Raw genomic sequence first — 17,806 nt, 5'->3', positions numbered from 1 at the left:
TGGAGGCGCGACGGGGAGGAGCGACTGGAGCAGTGATAGCAAAACAAAGTGGCGGAGAACCGAACAACCAACAAATCACAACTGAAGATCCCCGACGATAACGCCTAATCCAACCATTTCCCGACCCTTTCCCAAAACGAAACTGCGCTTTTTAAGTCCATAAACAGCACCCGGCGTAGAGGCCGCGCGCTTTAGTAGCCGCTTGCGGTTGTTGTGCTTGTTACTGTCGATGACGACGCACGCCGGGCTAGAGGTGGTGATGACGCCGGCATGGTGCACAGCGGAAGATGCAGCGGAAGCCGATAACGGAGTCGCGGGCACGGCCTTCTCGCCGGCCGGCATGGAGATACCAGCGACGGACGTAGCAGGCACGGCGATCTCAGTGCGGCGGCTGGCGGTGGACGCGCGATTCAAGTAGCCGCAGATGGGGATGGTCATGTATCGGTCGATCCAAAATTTCTTGTTTGCGAGCACGACGGTGTTGTCGGCGACCTTGTTGACGTCGACGAACTGCTCAAGGAGAGCGTCGAGGGAGGTGGTGGTCTGTGAGGTAGTGGGCTGTCGGAAGGCCTGGCCCATGCGGGAAGCGCCGCCGAGCGAGGGGGAGGAAATCGGGAGACAGTTTGAGTCCACACCAGCGCAAGCGGGCGATGGAATGAGACCCTCAGCCACGCTGTCCCAGTGACCCACGATGGGGCCCATGGCCTGGATGCCGAGAGGCATAGTGGAGGAAATGGTCGTGTGGTCGGACTGTTTGGTAGAGGTGGCCTTCTCGAGCTTCACGGAAGAGCGAGACACGAAAGATAGGTCCTCGTCATCGGTTGTCAGGCCGTCGTCGTCGTCTTCGAGGACGGCGGCGGCAGCAGCGCTCGCCTCACCGATGAGGGTCGTCTTGGAGACCTGGAAATCTGTGGCGGAGACAACGACGCTCTCAAAGTCAAACTCGAGCGGGGAGGAGAGCTGGGGCGTGAAGATGTCGTCGAAGAGATCGCTTGCATCGTCGGGCGAGGCAATGGAGTCCGCATAGCTCGAGCCTAGGCATGGAGTTAGCCACGACAGTCTGCGCACGCGACGACGGAGAGATGCGTACCGAAGTCGGAATCAGGGCGGGCGCGCTTGACGCCGCTGAAGTCGAGTTCGGGCGTAGGCGCGTCAGGGGCGTCGGAAGCAAAGGGGTTGACAAGCTCAAACCGCCTCTTGTGGACCATTGTGGAGGCTGGGTGGGGACAGATGGGAGATGGTGAAGAGGCGGGGAGGACGAGGGGATAGCGAGGAAGGGGGGCGGTCGGAGGAGTGCGGATGCCCAGAGGGATAAGGGAAAGGAGAAGTGTGGTCAAGGCGCGAGAGTTTCGGTCATCTTTTTTGGCGATGCGCCAGGCGCCTAAGTTTACTCGTTTTGCTCCCTTGCGGGCGCTCACGCTCCCTGCCCCGTCCTTTGAGCGCGGGCAAAGGCGCACCGTCACGATCGCAAGATCGGCCGCAGTGCGCAACGCACTGCGGCCCTGGACTCCGTTCCGCGCCGCGTGTGGGCTGCGGAGGAACACAGCGAGGGCGGAGGAGCGCAGGGGCAGCGGCCGGCTGGGAAGGCGGGCACGCGCGCGCCTCTTCGGGCCTAGCGTGTGGCCACCAGTCGCCACCGCCAAACAAATTTGTGAGCGCGTGTGTGCTTTTGTGAGGAAGTTCGCGTCGTTTCGCTTCCTTTGTCTTCGTCGCGCGCGATCGATCGTCACGCTCTTGTCCCCTCGCTGTCGTCCTCGCGCCGCCGCGACCAGGCCGCCCTCAGGCTCGCAACCCGGCAGCCGCCGGCACTCGCACAGCGGAGACCGCCGTGATTTGAAATGTCGCGGAGGTCCGTGAAACGCGTGCGACCCGCAGTGCTTGGGCCATGCGGAAGGAGTTTTGGAAATTTGGGTGCCGTGATTGGAGTTTTCAGAGCCGAGGGGCTCGTGCCGCCGCTGCGGCGACGGAGGCGATGGAGACCGGGGGAGAGGCTGATCTCACTCACTCATCGGCCCTGTCACGCGTTCACGGCCATCCCGACGAGCTCATCAGCACACCACTCAGCCCACGCCACTGCTAGTGCCATCGGTACTTTCTCTGCAGCTAGCTAATCCTCGAAATACGCCCTAATACACAAATCTAAACCCTCTCCGTCCGTCTAGCCCGTCTATGACCGCACCCCGTGCCAGCTCCTTATTCATGCGCTGCAGCGCATTCCGCAGCACGGTCGCCCCGATCAAGCCCGTTATCCCAAACAGTGCACACACAGTGAATCCTAGATAGTAATGCGGCTCCGCGCCCTGGTAGAACAAGTACGGCGCGATCACATTGGGGATGTTGCCGCCAATGTTCACAAACGCGACCGCCGCTGCCCGCTTCACTGGTGGCCGCGGAATCGTCGTCGCCATCCAAGCGAACCCCAGCGACCACGAGTTGTAGATCTGCAGCAACAGCAGCATCGCAAAGTACCGGTAGCTCGTCTCCGTTGTAAGCAGGCAGATTGTGAACCCCAGCATAGACAGTATCGGGCCCCAGACCATGTGCAGATAGCGCTCCCCGTTCCGGTCTGAGTGGAAGCTGTTCCAAACCGACGTCACTGAGCACAGTAGCCAAGGCGGCGTCGTCAGCAGCAGCGTCTTTGGCTGGCTGTAGCCGAGCGACCCCACGATCGACGGGAACACCGTGTTGATCCCACCCATCATCGCGAAACTGAACATCATGACCCAGATCAGCAGCACCTTCGGGTCTGTAATCGCCATCATGAATCCCGCCATCGCAGACGCAAACTTGGACTTTGACACAACCTGCGCATCGTCGGCCGCAGCCTCTTCCGTCTCGACCGCCACCGCGTCCTCGTCTTGCTGGCCAACATCCTCAATCATCCGCACGACTCCCAGAAGTCGTTCCTCCATTGACAGCCATGTCGTCGTGGATGGCAGGTTAGGCAGCACCACAATTGCCATCAGCGCAACCGACACCGTCATTGTCCCCTCAATCAAGAACAGCCACCGCCATGCCGCAAGACCAAATACACCGTCTAGATTCTCCAGCACTGCGTACGCAATTAAACCCGAGAAAGCGCCCGAGATCCACGACCCGCACACGAAAATCGCGGACCGCTTGGCAATCTCATACTTTGTATACCAGCATGACAAGTAAAACACTGTTCCAGGATAAAACGCCGCCTCGGCGAAACCAATGAGGAACCGAATGAACACCAACGAGTGATACCCGCGCACAAACGTAGTCCACATGGATAGCACGCCCCAGATGGCCATTGCCGAGGGCAGGTAGATGGATGGGTGCCCGACCTTGGCGAGAATGAGGTTCGACGGCACCTGCATGAGAATGTATCCAATGAATAAAATAGACACAGCTGTCGAATACTGCGTGCCGGTCAAATTCAAGTCTTCCATCAGCGAGCCAAGCTTTGCTGCAGCAATATTGTTCCGGTCCAAATAGCTATGACCATTTGTTAGCCTTCAGAACTGTCCCGACATCCACGACAACTTACTTCAGCATGTACATCGCAATTACAACAGGAAGAATTGCGTAGTCAATCTTGCGCTTTAGCGCCTGTTCCATCTTCTCGCGCTCAGGCGAGCCCCTCGGTGGGAGCTCGACTCCGACAAACTGTCCACCATGCAGGGTCGTCAAGTCGATCTCGACCAGATGGTGCACCTGAGCCGGGTCGCTTTTCGCGGCCGGTCCAATATCCTCATCCGCGACGGTCTCATCCACGCTTATCGCATCCACCTGCAGCGAAGGCCGTAGTAACGGGTCGTCTGAAGTTGTCGACGATATCGAGTCGGAGCGTGGCCGTCCGCTCTCTAATGGTAGCGACGCCATCGTCGGTGAACGTTATACAAATGTGCGCGGTTGTCGCTTGCAATGCCAATGGCGTTGATGGGGTATGCAATAGCAAATAATACGAGAACGGGCGGACAAAGGGCAAAGATAGCTGCGCACGATGATGGAGATGGGGACTGAGGCTTGCTGAGGGCCGGCTACTACACTGGCACGACGGCGCTCGTGAAACACTCCAGCAGTACTGTCGCTGAACAACCCTCTGTACGCACACCGGCGTCTACAGTCTCTAAAGAACGCGCTCTCCGAGTCGAACTTGCGAGCACCAGCTGCTTCTGCTTCTTGCTCGTCCCCAGATTGCTACGGTGCGCGCAATGCTGCTGCTACTGCTGTAGGAAGAGCCGAGGAGCGGCCTGCGCTCAGCTTAAGCCCGTGCAGAGACACATAGCCGACGGGAACAAGACCGGCCGGAAAAGCGATTGCTACGAACCCCACTGCTTGCGCCGCTGCCGTCCTCGCGTATGTGCAGTTCCGCATTCGCTCCGCCTCTACTCCACAGCCGCAACTGCACACTGATGCAATGTCCTTCCACATCTTCTACATCTCGTCGGTCGTGTTCCTGTACTACACGGTCTGGGCGCTATTCCTGGTACGGCCGCCATTCACTACTCAGCTGACTCCTCATCGCTGACTGGATCCGCACGCAGCCATTCGTCGATGACACGCATCCTGTACAGAACTTCTTCCCTGCGCGCGAGTGGGTAATCCGGATCCCCGTCATTATTCTGCTCACCGCTGTCGGAGTAATTGGAAGCTTTCTGGGCACAGTCATGGTGCTTTCGAATAGGCCTCGACCGAAGGCCTCCACCTAAGTCATCATCACAGCCACGTAATTCCCGCTCAGAGTTCATTGAGCACTGGTGTCATCCATGACATCTTCTGCGTCTGTGCAAAACCTCGAAGCACTCTGGAAGCAACAACGTCTGGGCTAAACTAGGACAGAGGAAGAGCGAGAATCGTCGATGGGCGCTCTTCCAGCTGTCTAGGACGGAGACCGACCGTCTACACTTACGACGCCAGCGACAGGAAAACTGTGCAGTAAATGGTTATGGTCCGCGGCTCCGTGTTGGTCCACCCGCTTACTTGCTATGGGTTTCAGTTCGCCTCCCTTTGGGGCTGCTTATAGCCTCAGTGGCTGCCAGCTCTAGCGGGGTCGACCGGATCGAGCGAAATTCGTTGTAGGGGAGAGCTAGAAAATGAAAATTCACAAGCCGTGACCGGAGGATAGTGTCACATCATGGACGTTTGGGTGCCGTTATATATGCAGCTCGTCGCCAGCGCGAACAAAAGTCTAAGTACGTATACGCCGAAATTGATCAGAAACTCGTTAGTACTGATTCAATATTGGGCTAGTTGCGTACTTCCACGCTCAGAAGAGAATGCCAGAAGCCTGGAGACCCGGATAAACGGTTCGGTCATCGCAGGGTGCTTGGTAGACTAACCCTGCATGCCGTGCGTGATGAGCCACAAAATTGTTAGTGCTCTCATCTTAAACGTATCGCAGGTACATGGGATGGGAAGGAGGTTCCAGAACACCTTCTGGATGAAATGAGACGACTACGGAAACACGGATCAGCTCGTTGGTGCGAGACAAGGTAGAACCACTAGCTTCATGACAACGCACGGCGACGCGAACCTGAACTAGTAGTCCAGCGAAGCCAGGTTTGCAGCTCGAATGGTAAGGGAGATACGGGCGTCTGCTACTAGTGAGCACGCAAGTCGCACAGGCACAGCTGGGCATGTGTGACCATGCAATAAAGAAGAGGCAGATTTGCAACTAATTTGCTCGGCGAGGATTGCGCCAGTGACGAAATCAAGAACTAGCGGAGAGAGACAGCAAAACAGCGGCCCAGATTTAATCGGCACAGCCAATTTGTCGGCTCGCGTGCGCGCCGCCAAAGGTGTCTAACCCGCGGAGATGGTGCTCGACCGTGTCTGGTTGGCCTGCTCGGCTGCGTAGTACGGCAGCTGGATCATGAAAGTCGGATAGTTGTTCCAGTCGCGACCGTACGACGGCAGTCCAGGGTTGAGCTGTATGTATCATTGTCAGGGGGATTGCGTCTGCGCATGCACGTCTGAAAATTATGCTAACCCGAATGAGCATAGTTGCCAAGCCTCGCCCGCCGCGAAGAGGCCCGGGCGCCGGGCGGCGGGACTTCACTGATTGACACAGAGCGTCATCCAACTGAGTTCCCCGCGGGTTCCGCTTTGGGCTCGGAGATTTTGCATTGGACAGACAGCGGCAGCTGCCAATCCGACGAAGCAATTTGACACTCGCGCCATCGTGGACGCGCTGTTCGGGTGAGCGAAATTTGCCTTGCTCGCCAGTGCATGATGCGGCCGCGACTTTCGGTCTGATCGGATGGATCTCGCTGACGGCGTGCCAATGCTGGCCAGGCGCCGGCGCGTACTTCGCACACATGCTTCAACAATTTCGAGACAAGAGCGAAGGACGGACGAGCTGGTCTGCACGGCCAGCTCGACCGTGGGGCCGTATTTGCCTAAGCTGTGCCCATCTGGCTAGCGCACTAGCTCGGGGCTTCCCTTCCGAGCTGGCCGATTCTGATCTGAACTGCTCACGCTAAACACCAAACAGGCCAGCTCTTATGTCGATGAGAACCATGCATTATCATTACAAAACCGTCCATCTTCCGTGGCTTTGCTCGACCGCAGCTCCAGCGTCGTTTCCAGCGTCCGACGGTACAGCACAATGGTCCGACTTGCCGGTGTTCTCCTCATTGCTCTCCATAGCTTCCTGCTACCGGTCAACGCCATCCCCTCTCCCGTTGACAGCTTCTTCACACCGGCAGCATATATTTCCTACGAGCTGCCCAAGGCTTCTACGCCATACGATGTCGTCGCGGCACCATGGTCAGGACAAACCTCGTCTTCCCCGGTCTTCTCAGTCCTCAACGTGTCCGAGCCCGTTCAGATGAGAGACTCAAGTAACGAATGGGACATCTACCGTGACGGCGGCGGTTCTTGCTCGTTGGCGAACACCACCTTCTTTGTCTTCTGCGACACTGGCGCTTACAACGAATCCGACGAGCTCGTGGCCTTCGCGTCCAACAGCTTGAGTGTCGTCACAGACTTTGAAGACATCGGCGAGCTCGCCGATGCTACCATGGTCGAGTCAGTCCAGTCCAAGTTCGCCGCTATTCCATTCACGACCAACGAGGCCAAGTACAACGACTTGCAGTCAACCAGGTACGCGTTGTGGACATACACGAACTGTATTCAGATCAATTCAAGCTATGCCTTGCACTTCTGGGGCGTACATCATTACTATAACTCCACGACGTCGCACTACTACGGAAACACCCTCTCGATCTACACTCTTGACGAGGCCACAAACAACATCACTGTAGCACGGCCGTTTACTCTGGCCTTTACCAGCGGACGGTACCCGTACGGCTCATTTGCGAACCTCGTCGTCGATGACTATGTGTATCTTTACGCAACAGACAGCACCTATAGCGACAACTATGATATTCACGTCGCGCGCTGTCCGAAGGATTCGATTCTAGACTTTACAACGTGCGCCTACTACGACGCCGCGGAAGATTATTGGTCCTCTACCATCCCAGTCCCGACCGGCCGTCGACAGTCCGCTGCTATCATTACAAATGGCACTACGTTCTCAAGTGGTAGTATGTACTACTCCGAGTATCACCAGGCTTACGTATTAATCTACTTCTCCAACATGGCCGATAACTTGTTCCGACTCATCAGCTCGCCGACACCGCTTGGACCATGGAACGTCACTGACACAGTGCTGTACAACTCTACCGAAGGACCATTGGGATACAACTACGGCGGTGTTGCTCATCCTATCTACTACCAGACCGATGACCAAGTCGCCGGACAGTCGGTTATGCTACACTACTCGTACCAAGACACCAACGGAACATACCCGCTCGCTGTCAAATTGGAGTTTGAATAGTTACATTTTCGAGTTTTGTTTTGATTTGCTGAAGTTTTGACGAGCTATGTCCTATAGATATGACGACCTGTTTGTGAGGTGTTCAAATGGCTGGATTGTGCTGGTTTGGGATATAGACGAACACTTAAATCTTTGTTCATTTTCTGTTGACTTTGTCAAGCCATTCAGATTGCATACTATCATACATGACCAATGAAGATAGCTTTGTGGACACAATTTTGGAACACTACACGCAATGTGATGATGCAAGACTGTTGCACTCAAATACCAAATATCAAATTCTTCGGCTCGGGACACTTTGGACATTAAACTATATTGTTGGGTTAACACGGCACGTGCCACTCGCAGAGAACGCCCGCATGTGCCTCTCAGTTAAGGTTTTGTTAGTGCGTCTCCTGAGCATTTTTTTGCGGGGCTCGTAGCCGTCTTGCTGAAGCTCACAGCCGACATAGCTGCATCGTTTAGAAGAGACGTTTCATCAACGTACCGGTATCGTATAAGTGTCCGACACCGGTGCCGACGCTCACCTCCTTCGATTTCGCGACTCTGAACTGGCAACTTGATAGGCAGATTAACAATGGCGTCCATCAGCTCCGAGAGTATCGATTGCCGGTACTTTGAGGACTTGAAATCGATGCTGGAATGGTCGGGATCAGATAGGCTGCAGCAGTCTCGGTCGCCGCTGCGCCGACGTCATCGTTTCGCCAACTCTCTTACTGAGTCGAAATTCATGATTGCGCACGACTACTGCGGCGGATATAAGCATTTAGAAGACCGTAACGCGCAAGGATATTTCCCGCATCCAACCGGCTACGCGTTTTGGGTGCGCGGGTTCAGTTTGGCCGACACATATCTCTATTTTTCACACAGCCGCGTCGCAATTCCGCCGATTTCATGGACTAATGCGTGCCACAAGAGTGGAGTGAAATGTCTCGGCACACTGATCTGCGAGTGGGAGGAGTCAGTTCCCGACGCGCGGCTTTTGTTGACGAAGAACGAGAGCGGAGTTGGATATCTTTACGCAGACGCGTTAACAAATCTCGCGGTGTACTTCCGTTTTGACGGATACTTGATCAATATGGAGACCGTGATGGACGACGCCAAGCAAGCTACTGAGTTGCTTGATTTTGTGGCATACTTTAAATACGCCATGCACCGCGCCCTAGGCCCCGAGACGCAAGTGATCTGGTACGACTCGTTGACGACATACAACCAACTCGACTACCAAAACTGCTTAAACAAAACAACTTACCCGTGGATTCTTGCGTCGGACGGTTTGTTCACGAATTATTCCTGGACGTTTGACCAGACTGCTGAAAGCGCGCGCCAAGCCGGGCCGATGCTCAAGCGGAGCTTGTGGACTGGCGTTGACGTGTGGGGGCGCAATGTTACATACGACCACAAATGGAACATTGGAAAGACACTTAGAAAATTAGCTCCAATTGGGACTAGTGTAGTTATGTTCGCTCCGGTGTGGTAAGTGTACGATCAATCGTTGAGTACGTGAGTTGCTAGACTAACTCATTGATGCAGGGATTATGAAGAGCTTGGAGAAGCGAATTTTGAAAAGAATGACCACGAGCTGTGGTTCACACGTCGTGACCCTGATTCGAGTTAGTTGCCTTTGTCCTGGTTTTCACGAGACAACGTCTAATCTGATGATAGATGAGGACGTTAGTATATCGCGAGCGATTCGACCGCTCCCCGCTCCGGTGCTGGATACCCCAGATCTTCAATTGTTCTATACCTCATTTTCCACTGGCCATGGATCTTCTTTTTTTGTCAACGGTAAATCAGAATACGACAAGGTATGGGTGCATCGCAGTATCCAAACCGCTCTCCCATCGTACATGACATCGTCGTCTTTCTATGCTCAGCAATACCTCCAAAAGCTGTATGCAGCCGGCGTCATGACAGTGGCTCCAGATTCGTACAAATATTCGTGGACAATTAGTTATGACTATGGATTCTACGGCGGCTCATGTATGAAGTTCACTTTTGATCCCTATAATCGGTCGCCATATCATGATATCTTGTTTTCTAATTCGCGACCTGCCGTCTTTGAATCCACGGAAGTTTTATCGACGTCGCCTACTCACAAATCTAACTCAATCGCGATCCAGAATCGGCTATTACGACGACCCTCTTCGATGCAGCAGATCGCGGTCGACGGCGTGTTTATTGCGCCACTGTTCTTGATCGATTTCTGTTTAGAGGCGCGTGAGATGTTCTCTATTGATGTGACTTTCCTCAAGGTCCATAAAGGTGACGTCCGAGTCCGTCTGTCTGGAAATTGGATCGTGGAATACGAGCGTCCTGACGATTCACTGAATGATTACGGTGGCGTGTTTGAATCTCAGTCCGTGGTCTCGCCATGTTTTGACGAATTGCCAACGGACCCGGCGAAGAACGTGTTCGACGCGTTATCATTTGATGCGGATATATCTGGCTCGGTGCTGGGCACATGGGTTCGAAAGTCTGTGTCATTCCAAATCGAAGAACCGCCACAGTCAGTGGTGGCAGCATGTACAGTTCGATCGCGGCGGAAACTGGTGCCGCGATTCAGAATCAATCATATCGATATGTCGTGCTCCAAGAATTTCACGGGAACACTTTATTTGGGTGCTCTGTCACTGTACAATAGCAGGAGGTCGAAAGAGCAAGAAGCGACGGCGACGCCATCGGTAATGCAGGCTGAAGTCATCACACCGTCGATTCCCGCCCCGGTTCGCGTGACGAGCGTGTCTTTAGTCGACAATCCAGACAAACCGAAATCAAAAACTATCGCTTGGGCCAACGACGACAACGCAGCAGAATGGCTCGTCTACATCGACGGCGTATTTGTCGGTGTCGCGACTAACAGTGGATGGTTGGTCAGCGTGAAAAAGCATGACAAGAGCGATTCCGATGAAGATAAAGAGGCGGAGGGAGCGCCAGTTATTCATGAACTGATCACAAAGACGACGGCTGTGGCAGATGATGACGATGCTGCGAGCTCGGATTCGAGCGGAAGTTCGGTGTTTGTCGCGCTCGTGCGTATCGATGTTGTCGGGCTGGGCGGAAGTATAGTCAAGGGCGTAGAATTGCCTCTTGAATTCGAGTGTACGCCGTGAGAAGGACACTGTGGTCTGCGTGTACGATAAGGACTAAGTAACTATCTTCGATAATTTTTAAATATTAGTTAAATTGAATGGTTTGCGGATAGTATTTCTCGAGTTTATCAGATTTGCTCGTATCATGCCCGTGGTTTCTAATTACCGACTTGCTGATATTAACAGGACCAGTAAATAGCGAGCTCATTCTTCACGAGATCCTCGGCCCCATTTGTAATGATGATCTTGGGTGGTCTTATCGCCTAGTAATACATGACGATATGAATCAGGCATTCATTCCAGCACCTTAAAGTTTGACACCGGGACGACTGAAAGTATGACGATGTCGCGTACTTCTAGGCGAAGCACTGCTATACTAAAACTCCCAACCTCAAGTTTTTCTAACGCCTGAGCCGCAGCGCAAAAAAAACCAGGAATAGCTCAGTCGTCCCCTCCAATTTCTAACCCGATATTCGACATGGCAAAAAAAGGAAGACTTCAGAGGCGTGCCGAAGTCGAAGATACCTGGGACGGGGAGGCCGGAACTGAAGTTGATTTGTGTACGTGAAGTTCTCAGCCGGGGCGGGGTTGAAGAGAAGTTGCGGTGCGGACATGGCGTACTAACTTTTGGGAATAGTTCATGATCAGAGGGATAAGATTTTGCTGGACGGTACAGATTCTAGAAGACGAGACGATGGTGAGTTTTAGTGTTTAGGCTGTATAGAAGAGCCGGAGCTAATCACTGAACAGACAGTGAAGCCAGCGATGCGGAGGTGTTCACCGTTCGCGAGGCAGATGCTTCAGAGTCCGAGTCGGAGGATGATGTCGACAGCGATGCGAGCGGCTCTGCGGACGATTTAGAGATAGAAAACACCCCAAAGCGCACTACGAAGGCAGCGAAGAAGAGCAATAAACTATCCGCTGCCCTCTCTGACGACGAAGATGATGACGACGATTGGCGGGCAATCAAATCTCACGCTGCTGAGGATGCAGAGAATGGCGATGAACTCGTTTCTGGCTGGGGTACATCTGCTCGCGCGTACTACAACGCCGACGACATTGACGACGAGCAAGATGCTCGCGAGGAGGAAGAGACAGCGCGCAAACTGCAGCAACGTACACTGCGAGACATGTCCGCTGCTGACTTCATCGGTGACTACGAAGACGACCTTGCCGAGGCAGTGCAGGAGGAGCGGGACGCGTACAAGATTACCACCGTTGGTGCCGTGAACAAGGAGACACTGCCTGAACAAGACCTTACCGGGTTGCCGCGTGAGGCACGGCTCGCATTGCTGAAGACGAAGAATCCGGAAGTGCTACCCCTAGCACGAGAGTACGTTGCACTATTGCCAGTGTTTGAGGAACTTAAAAATGGCGGCGACGAAGATGTTATCATGTCGCCAAAGTTCGTCGCATTGTCGAGTTACCTTGCGTGCATATGCGCGTACTTGGCTTTATACTGCGAGGATGATATTGACGAGGCCGCGCTGCGGGAGAAGAAGGTAATGAACCACTTGCTGGTGCTGAGGCGATACTGGCAGCGCGTTTCACGACAGCCGGCGGTGAAGGAGGAGAGTCATACTCCCGAGCTCGTACATTCGGAAGAAGACGAGGTCGACGAGGACGAGGTCGAGGAAGCAGCATCTGGTGCGAGCGAGGCCGAGGAAGAAGTCGCTGCGCCTGTGAGCCCTCCGCGACCGACAAAGCGCAAGCGCGCGGAATCGACGACAGCCCCCGTCTCCAAGTCGCTACCCTCTGCAGAATCACTTGGCCTCGACCTGGACATCACACTCACCGACCTCCACCAGCACCTCTCCAAGAAACACAAAACTCCCCGCTCCAGCACCATGACCAATGACTTCGCCGACCCCGCAGCTCTCGACACCGCCGACCGCAGCGACAAGCAAGCAAACCGGAAGTCACTGCGCTTTTACACCTCTAAGATCTCCCAGCATCAACGCACAAGCGCCGCAGCTGTCGCTAAGATGTCTGGCGACGCCGATCTTGCATACCGCGAGCGTGACAAGGAGCGCATTGCCCGGATGGAGCACATGGCACGGCTTAAAGCTACCCGCGCGGCGAAGCCAGGCGATGAGGATTACCTCGACGACGAGGAACCTGCACCGCGGGCACGGCGGGATGACGATGAGGATGAGTATAGTGATAACGACTTCACGTCGTCGAATAAGACTGGTGGTAATGCCGATGAGGATTTCTACGAGACTGTGAAATCCGCACAGCAGGCACGCAAGGCGTCGAAGGCCGCGTTGAAGGACTCGATCAAGACGGCGACGCGCGAAGGACGTCTCGCTGAGCTCGCAAAAGACGAGTCGATCGACGCGAGCGGCAAGCGCGCAGTGAATTACACGATCTTGAGGAACAAGGGTCTGACCCCAAAGCGCAACAAAGATAACCGTAACGGACGTGTGAAGAGGCGGCATAAGTACGAAAAGGCGATCAAGAAGCTCTCGAGTATGAAACAGGTGTACAGACAGGAAGGACAGGGCGGCGCGTACAGTGGCGAGAAGACGGGTATTCGCAAAAACATCACGCGCAGTACGAAATTTTCGTCATAGTTTGGTTAATAGATGCAAATAGAGACCTATTCTCTGAGTGGCCTATCATACAGTTAAGTGCATTTGGGTACGGTGCAATCGTAAGCAGTAGACAGGTTGATATTCTGTGCGACTGCGCCTCCTAGTCGTTCGATGAGGCTGTAGATTATTTGATTGCGAGTTTCTACACACTATAAGAGATCGGACTTCCAGTTTTTGGCCAAATTCCAGAAATGGCCGACCTGCTGCTTGTCAAGAATCTCTCTTGCCTCGGCTTCAGTCTTGGTGTTGCGTGTGTTCCACCACCGGAACTGGTGCTGCTTGAGTTCCCCCTCCCAGATTACCTCGCACTTATTTGCTGACCAGTCGGCAGCAGAGGAGATTAGCGGCGCAGAACTTGCGGCTCCATCGCTACCGTCTCCGGCGGAGGGAGACGACACGACCTTGTCTGCGGTAGTTTCGTTGGACGCAGCGGTCCAGTCCATACGGTTTAGCAATAACTTCTTGTAAAGAGTGATGGCGCGCAACCCACCTTCGACGACGATGACGTTGAATTTTGGATTCGTGACGCAGACGCCTTTGAGTTCTAGTTCACGCGCGTTAACATTAATCTTGAAGAAGTGCTGTGGACTGGACAGATTGCTGATCCTGAAGGCAGCACAAAAGATACCGCGTTTTTCGTCCTGCGCGAGTTTTTGTTTTAACCTCTCGTGCTTTTGTTCGGACGTGAGCTTCCGGTCCTCGTTATCTTGAATATGCTTATTCTTGCGCTCCTCCATCTCACGACGTACGCGGGCTTCGACGAGAGTTGGATCCTTAATGGCCTCGTTGGTGAGAACATTCATGAGGTTGCTGAGCTTCACCTTTGGCGGCGGCGCAGGATCCAGACCAAGACGAATGCGGTCCTGCTTATCCTTATGTCTCTCGGCGCGCTCGACCTTTCGGATGCGTTTCATCTCCTTCTTTGTGAGATGCGGCGGACGGATGACCACCTCGTTCTTGTTCCACGGCGGCGCGATCGGGATTGGGTGTTGCACGTAGATCGTGATGATCGAGTCTGCGGTGTCGAGCTTGATGGCGGATTCATCGTCGAGATCGTCGTAGGTCTGGTTGGAAAGCAAGCCTTGGTCCCACCATTCGACAATGGGGGGTTCGTCTCTCTTCAGGGCAATATCGGACATCTCGAGTTCCTCGTCGAGACCTGCTTTTTTGCTTGACTCCTGAATCCGCTTCTTGAGCTCCTCCAGGTGCGCCTGTGCGCGGATCTCGTTTGCTTGTTCTATGTATTTTCCATGCTCAACAAAATGCAGAGTTCGTCGGTTTCGTTCTTTTGGCCGCGCTTCGATGTTCGGGTCGAAATATGGATTTTTGGCCGGGTCTATTTCGTCCTTGGACGGACCGGTGAGGATTTCGAGCTGCTTTCTTGAATTAGCAACTGTACTGGAGAATTTTGGCGTCATTGCTTGTTTCTTGTCTGCTTTTGTGAGCGCGGCAGACTTTGCCGTTTCCAGTAGAGCCGGATGCACGCCGACGTTGAGACCGCCGTGAGCTTTCGAGTCGTAGCCATCATTGCGGAGCAATGACGAATTCTGTAGTGGTGGCGGCGGGCCAGGGGATTGTGCTTTGCGTCCAGCAAGAGCTGCGGCGACCCGCGCCTTCTTGGCAGCGATCTCAGCGAGTAGCTCGGCCATGTTGATGGGGGATTCATTACTCTTCGCAGGGGCAGCTGGCGCTGTGGCGGGAGTCGGAGCAACAGCAGCCACGGTAGCGGCCTGACGCTTAATGGCTATATTCTTGGCCGCCTGTAGAGCTTTTTCGCGAGCAATAGCGCGCGCTTTGGCGATGATGTCGCTTGCGGCAGATGCCGTCTTCGCGGCAGAGGACGGCTGGAGCGGCGAACCGTCTGGTGCTTTCTGCTTTTTGGCGGAAAGCGAGTTCGGTTCAGTACTTTCATCCAGAAGGCGCTTGCGCGCTGTGGTAGCGGTCGTGTCTGTAGCCATGTCGATTGGTGGAAGAGAGGTGAGTGTGGCAGGGGAGTGGAGGTGTGCGTATTTGCGAGACACAATGATGATGTCAACTGTCGCGGACAGATTACCCGGTGCTTCAAAGCGAACGATCGCGACGCGCGAGGACAGCGATCGAGAACGGGAGGCGACACCTGTCGCGGGGTAAGATTTACAGACGTGCTACAGTTGAACGCACAGTTTATGGAGGAGTAGCCGTAGGGCAAGAAGGAAGACGAAGGAGCGGTATTAACGAGATAGGCAAAGGACAGCAAGCGCCGAGCCCCAGCGCGCGTCGTGGAACAATGGTGACAGCAGCCAACCAGCGAGTCGCAATCGGCGTCGACCCATGGTGCGTCGCGTGGGGGATAAAATCAGTAGAAAAGGCAATACCTACGATCTGAGCACGCAGAGGATTCGAATGAGAAAATCGGCGACGCAGTTCTGGCTCTGTGGCGAGGGAGGGACGAACGAAGAGGTACTGAGAACGACAACAAAGCCAGCGAGCTCGCGCGAGGCGCCTGGGAGAAGGATGCAGGTTTACCACTCCTGCGACGTAGCGAGGTGTTTATATGTTCAGGATTACAGAGTCCAGACAGCAGAAAGCGCCATTATTACTATTATTTACTATTATTGTTTGCGGTCAAGGGCGAAGAGCGCGCGTCCACGGGACGGGGACGGCGTGGGGCGGTCATATGACGCCAACGGCGAGTAGCTGCGGCGGGGAGTGCGCGTGCTATTGCACACGCTGACGTGCGGCTGTGGGGTTTGCCCCAGTGGAAAATACATTCCAGACGACTGCTGAAGACAGACGATTATTCTGATCTAGAAACCAGCCTGTGCGAGAAGGGAGGGAAAGAGATCCGGGGAGCAGAAGCGGGTGCGGTGGTCGGCGGCGGGTGTTGTTGATGCGCGTGCGCGCGCGCACGTACTTAAGCCGCCCGCATCGCCCGCCCGCCCCGCCTCTCCTCCGCCCTCTTCCTCTTCTGTCTCTACCTGCCGCCGCCGCCCTCGCCCCCGCGCCACCACCTTCGCCCCGGTTATCGCCACCAGGCCCTGCTCTACTGCCTTCTGCCTCTTTTGCAGCTTTTTTTTTTATTTTTCCACATACCCCACCACACATCACAATGCCGCCCAAGAAATCTGCTGCCGCTAAGAAGGTTGTTGTCACTGCCGAGCACCCGGCATATAAGGGTACGTTTTGGCTGCCTGCGCCTACGTGATCCGATGGGTATGATGACTTACACAATCATTGCAGACATGATCAAGGAGGCTGTGTTGACGGTGCGTACTCCCCCATTCGATGGGCGTCGTGTTTGTGTTGTGGCTCCGCGTCGGCCCAGACCCGCGCGACCCACACTTGTTTGTATTGGGAGTGTCCAGCTTGCTGACTTGATTATTTTCTGCATTTACAGCTCAAAGAGCGCAACGGAAGCAGGTACGTCTAATTTGGTTCTTGTGTGTGGTGCAGACTTGCATGGCGACGGCTGCGCGGTGGGGGGGCTTCAGCGGCGTGCTTGTTGTGTTGCACTGCATGCTGTGGCAGGGTGCGTGCGTGCCTCGTTTGGGCTGTTTTCCGCCTGCTGTTTTAAGCTTTCGCGATGCGATGATCTTCGCGCTAGCCTCTTACGGCCTGCCCTAGCCCACACACTCTGGGTATCGTACTCTCGCTAACATGTCGTTTCGCAGTCGACAGGCTCTGAAGAAGTACATCCAGAGCAACTACAAGATCAAGTCCGCCAACTTTGAGACCCAGTTCAATGCGGCGCTCAAGCGTGGTGTCACTGCCGGCGAGTTCGTCCAGCCCAAAGGCCCGTCAGGCACCGTCAAGCTCATGAAGAAGGACTCTGCCCCAATTGTCAAGAAGCCAGCTGTTAAGAAGCCGGCTCTCCCTACGCCAAAGACGAAGAAGCCCGTCGCTGTGCCCAAGAAGGAGAAGGCCACAAAGCCTACCAAGGTCACCAAGGTCGCCAAGGCCGCGAAGAAGCCCGCACCAAAGGCGAAGAAGCCCGCGCCGAAGAAGGCGGCGGCGACCCCCAAGAAGGTCACCAAGTCTAAGGCGCTCAAGCCAAAGGCTGCGGGCGTCACCAAGAAGAAGGCGGCACCCAAGAAGACTGCGAAGAAGTGAACATGCGTGTGTATTGTGGGAGACGGACGGTGTTTGTTAGTGCTTGCTTTCGTGTGTTTGTTTCGATACCGACCGTGATGACGGCTGTAAGATGGCGGGAGTGGGATCTCAGTGTAATTTAGTTGTCTGTTCGGGTTCGTTTATTTATATTATTTCCTGTAATCGACGCGGAGCCACGCGGTGTACTCTATGAATGTAATCGTTAACTATCGTATCTA

General features: G+C 54.6%; 8 protein-coding genes across 8 annotated transcripts; 5 read left to right on the top strand and 3 right to left on the bottom strand.

Moving 5' to 3' along the window:
• Positions 1-75: 75 nt before the first annotated feature.
• Positions 76-1,349, bottom strand: V1518DRAFT_392994 (uncharacterized protein; the record flags this gene model as incomplete). Its single annotated transcript, XM_066901781.1, has 3 exons — positions 1,091-1,349; positions 322-1,034; positions 76-216 (listed from the first exon to the last, which is right to left on the bottom strand). Exons 1-3 carry the CDS (start codon positions 1,206-1,208, stop codon positions 76-78), a joined length of 972 nt encoding a protein of 323 aa, XP_066760413.1. The 5' UTR covers positions 1,209-1,349.
• A 777-nt stretch (positions 1,350-2,126) lies between these two features.
• Positions 2,127-3,585, bottom strand: V1518DRAFT_372547 (major facilitator superfamily domain-containing protein; the record flags this gene model as incomplete). Its single annotated transcript, XM_066901397.1, has 2 exons — positions 2,127-3,462; positions 3,515-3,585. The coding sequence occupies 2 exons, from the start codon at positions 3,583-3,585 to the stop codon at positions 2,127-2,129; spliced, it is 1,407 nt and encodes a 468-aa protein (XP_066760412.1).
• Positions 3,586-4,387: 802 nt separating this feature from the next.
• On the top strand, positions 4,388-4,679 carry V1518DRAFT_426882 (dolichol phosphate-mannose biosynthesis regulatory; the record flags this gene model as incomplete). Its single annotated transcript, XM_066906007.1, has 2 exons — positions 4,388-4,456; positions 4,515-4,679. The coding sequence occupies 2 exons, from the start codon at positions 4,388-4,390 to the stop codon at positions 4,677-4,679; spliced, it is 234 nt and encodes a 77-aa protein (XP_066760411.1).
• Positions 4,680-6,433: 1,754 nt separating this feature from the next.
• On the top strand, positions 6,434-7,836 carry V1518DRAFT_242880 (uncharacterized protein). The gene has a single exon (XM_066900977.1). It carries the CDS (start codon positions 6,578-6,580, stop codon positions 7,808-7,810), a length of 1,233 nt encoding a protein of 410 aa, XP_066760410.1. The 5' UTR covers positions 6,434-6,577; the 3' UTR covers positions 7,811-7,836.
• Positions 7,837-8,284: 448 nt separating this feature from the next.
• V1518DRAFT_415302 (glycosyl hydrolase family 85-domain-containing protein) lies at positions 8,285-11,050 on the top strand. The gene is made up of 3 exons (XM_066903786.1): positions 8,285-9,286; positions 9,344-9,423; positions 9,476-11,050. The coding sequence occupies exons 1-3, from the start codon at positions 8,388-8,390 to the stop codon at positions 10,921-10,923; spliced, it is 2,427 nt and encodes an 808-aa protein (XP_066760409.1). The 5' UTR covers positions 8,285-8,387; the 3' UTR covers positions 10,924-11,050.
• Positions 11,051-11,297: 247 nt separating this feature from the next.
• V1518DRAFT_415300 (Sas10 C-terminal domain-containing protein) lies at positions 11,298-13,645 on the top strand. The gene is made up of 3 exons (XM_066903785.1): positions 11,298-11,462; positions 11,540-11,599; positions 11,653-13,645. The coding sequence occupies exons 1-3, from the start codon at positions 11,381-11,383 to the stop codon at positions 13,476-13,478; spliced, it is 1,968 nt and encodes a 655-aa protein (XP_066760408.1). The 5' UTR covers positions 11,298-11,380; the 3' UTR covers positions 13,479-13,645.
• V1518DRAFT_242566 (pre-mRNA processing factor 3-domain-containing protein) lies at positions 13,564-15,633 on the bottom strand. Its single transcript, XM_066900976.1, has one exon. The coding sequence runs from the start codon at positions 15,455-15,457 to the stop codon at positions 13,649-13,651; it is 1,809 nt and encodes a 602-aa protein (XP_066760407.1). The 5' UTR covers positions 15,458-15,633; the 3' UTR covers positions 13,564-13,648.
• Positions 15,634-16,360: 727 nt separating this feature from the next.
• V1518DRAFT_415295 (linker histone H1 and H5 family-domain-containing protein) lies at positions 16,361-17,802 on the top strand. The gene is made up of 4 exons (XM_066903784.1): positions 16,361-16,654; positions 16,719-16,744; positions 16,876-16,898; positions 17,150-17,802. The coding sequence occupies exons 1-4, from the start codon at positions 16,369-16,371 to the stop codon at positions 17,586-17,588; spliced, it is 774 nt and encodes a 257-aa protein (XP_066760406.1). The 5' UTR covers positions 16,361-16,368; the 3' UTR covers positions 17,589-17,802.
• Positions 17,803-17,806: the final 4 nt, after the last annotated feature.

The sequence above is a fragment of the Limtongia smithiae genome, assembly GCF_038497785.1.
Source record: "Limtongia smithiae strain NRRL Y-17922 unplaced genomic scaffold V1518scaffold_4, whole genome shotgun sequence".
Classification (NCBI taxonomy): Eukaryota; Fungi; Ascomycota; class Lipomycetes; order Lipomycetales; family Lipomycetaceae; genus Limtongia; species Limtongia smithiae.
The sequence above is the reverse complement of the archived record's forward strand: the minus strand, read 5'-3'. Positions and strand labels throughout refer to the sequence as shown.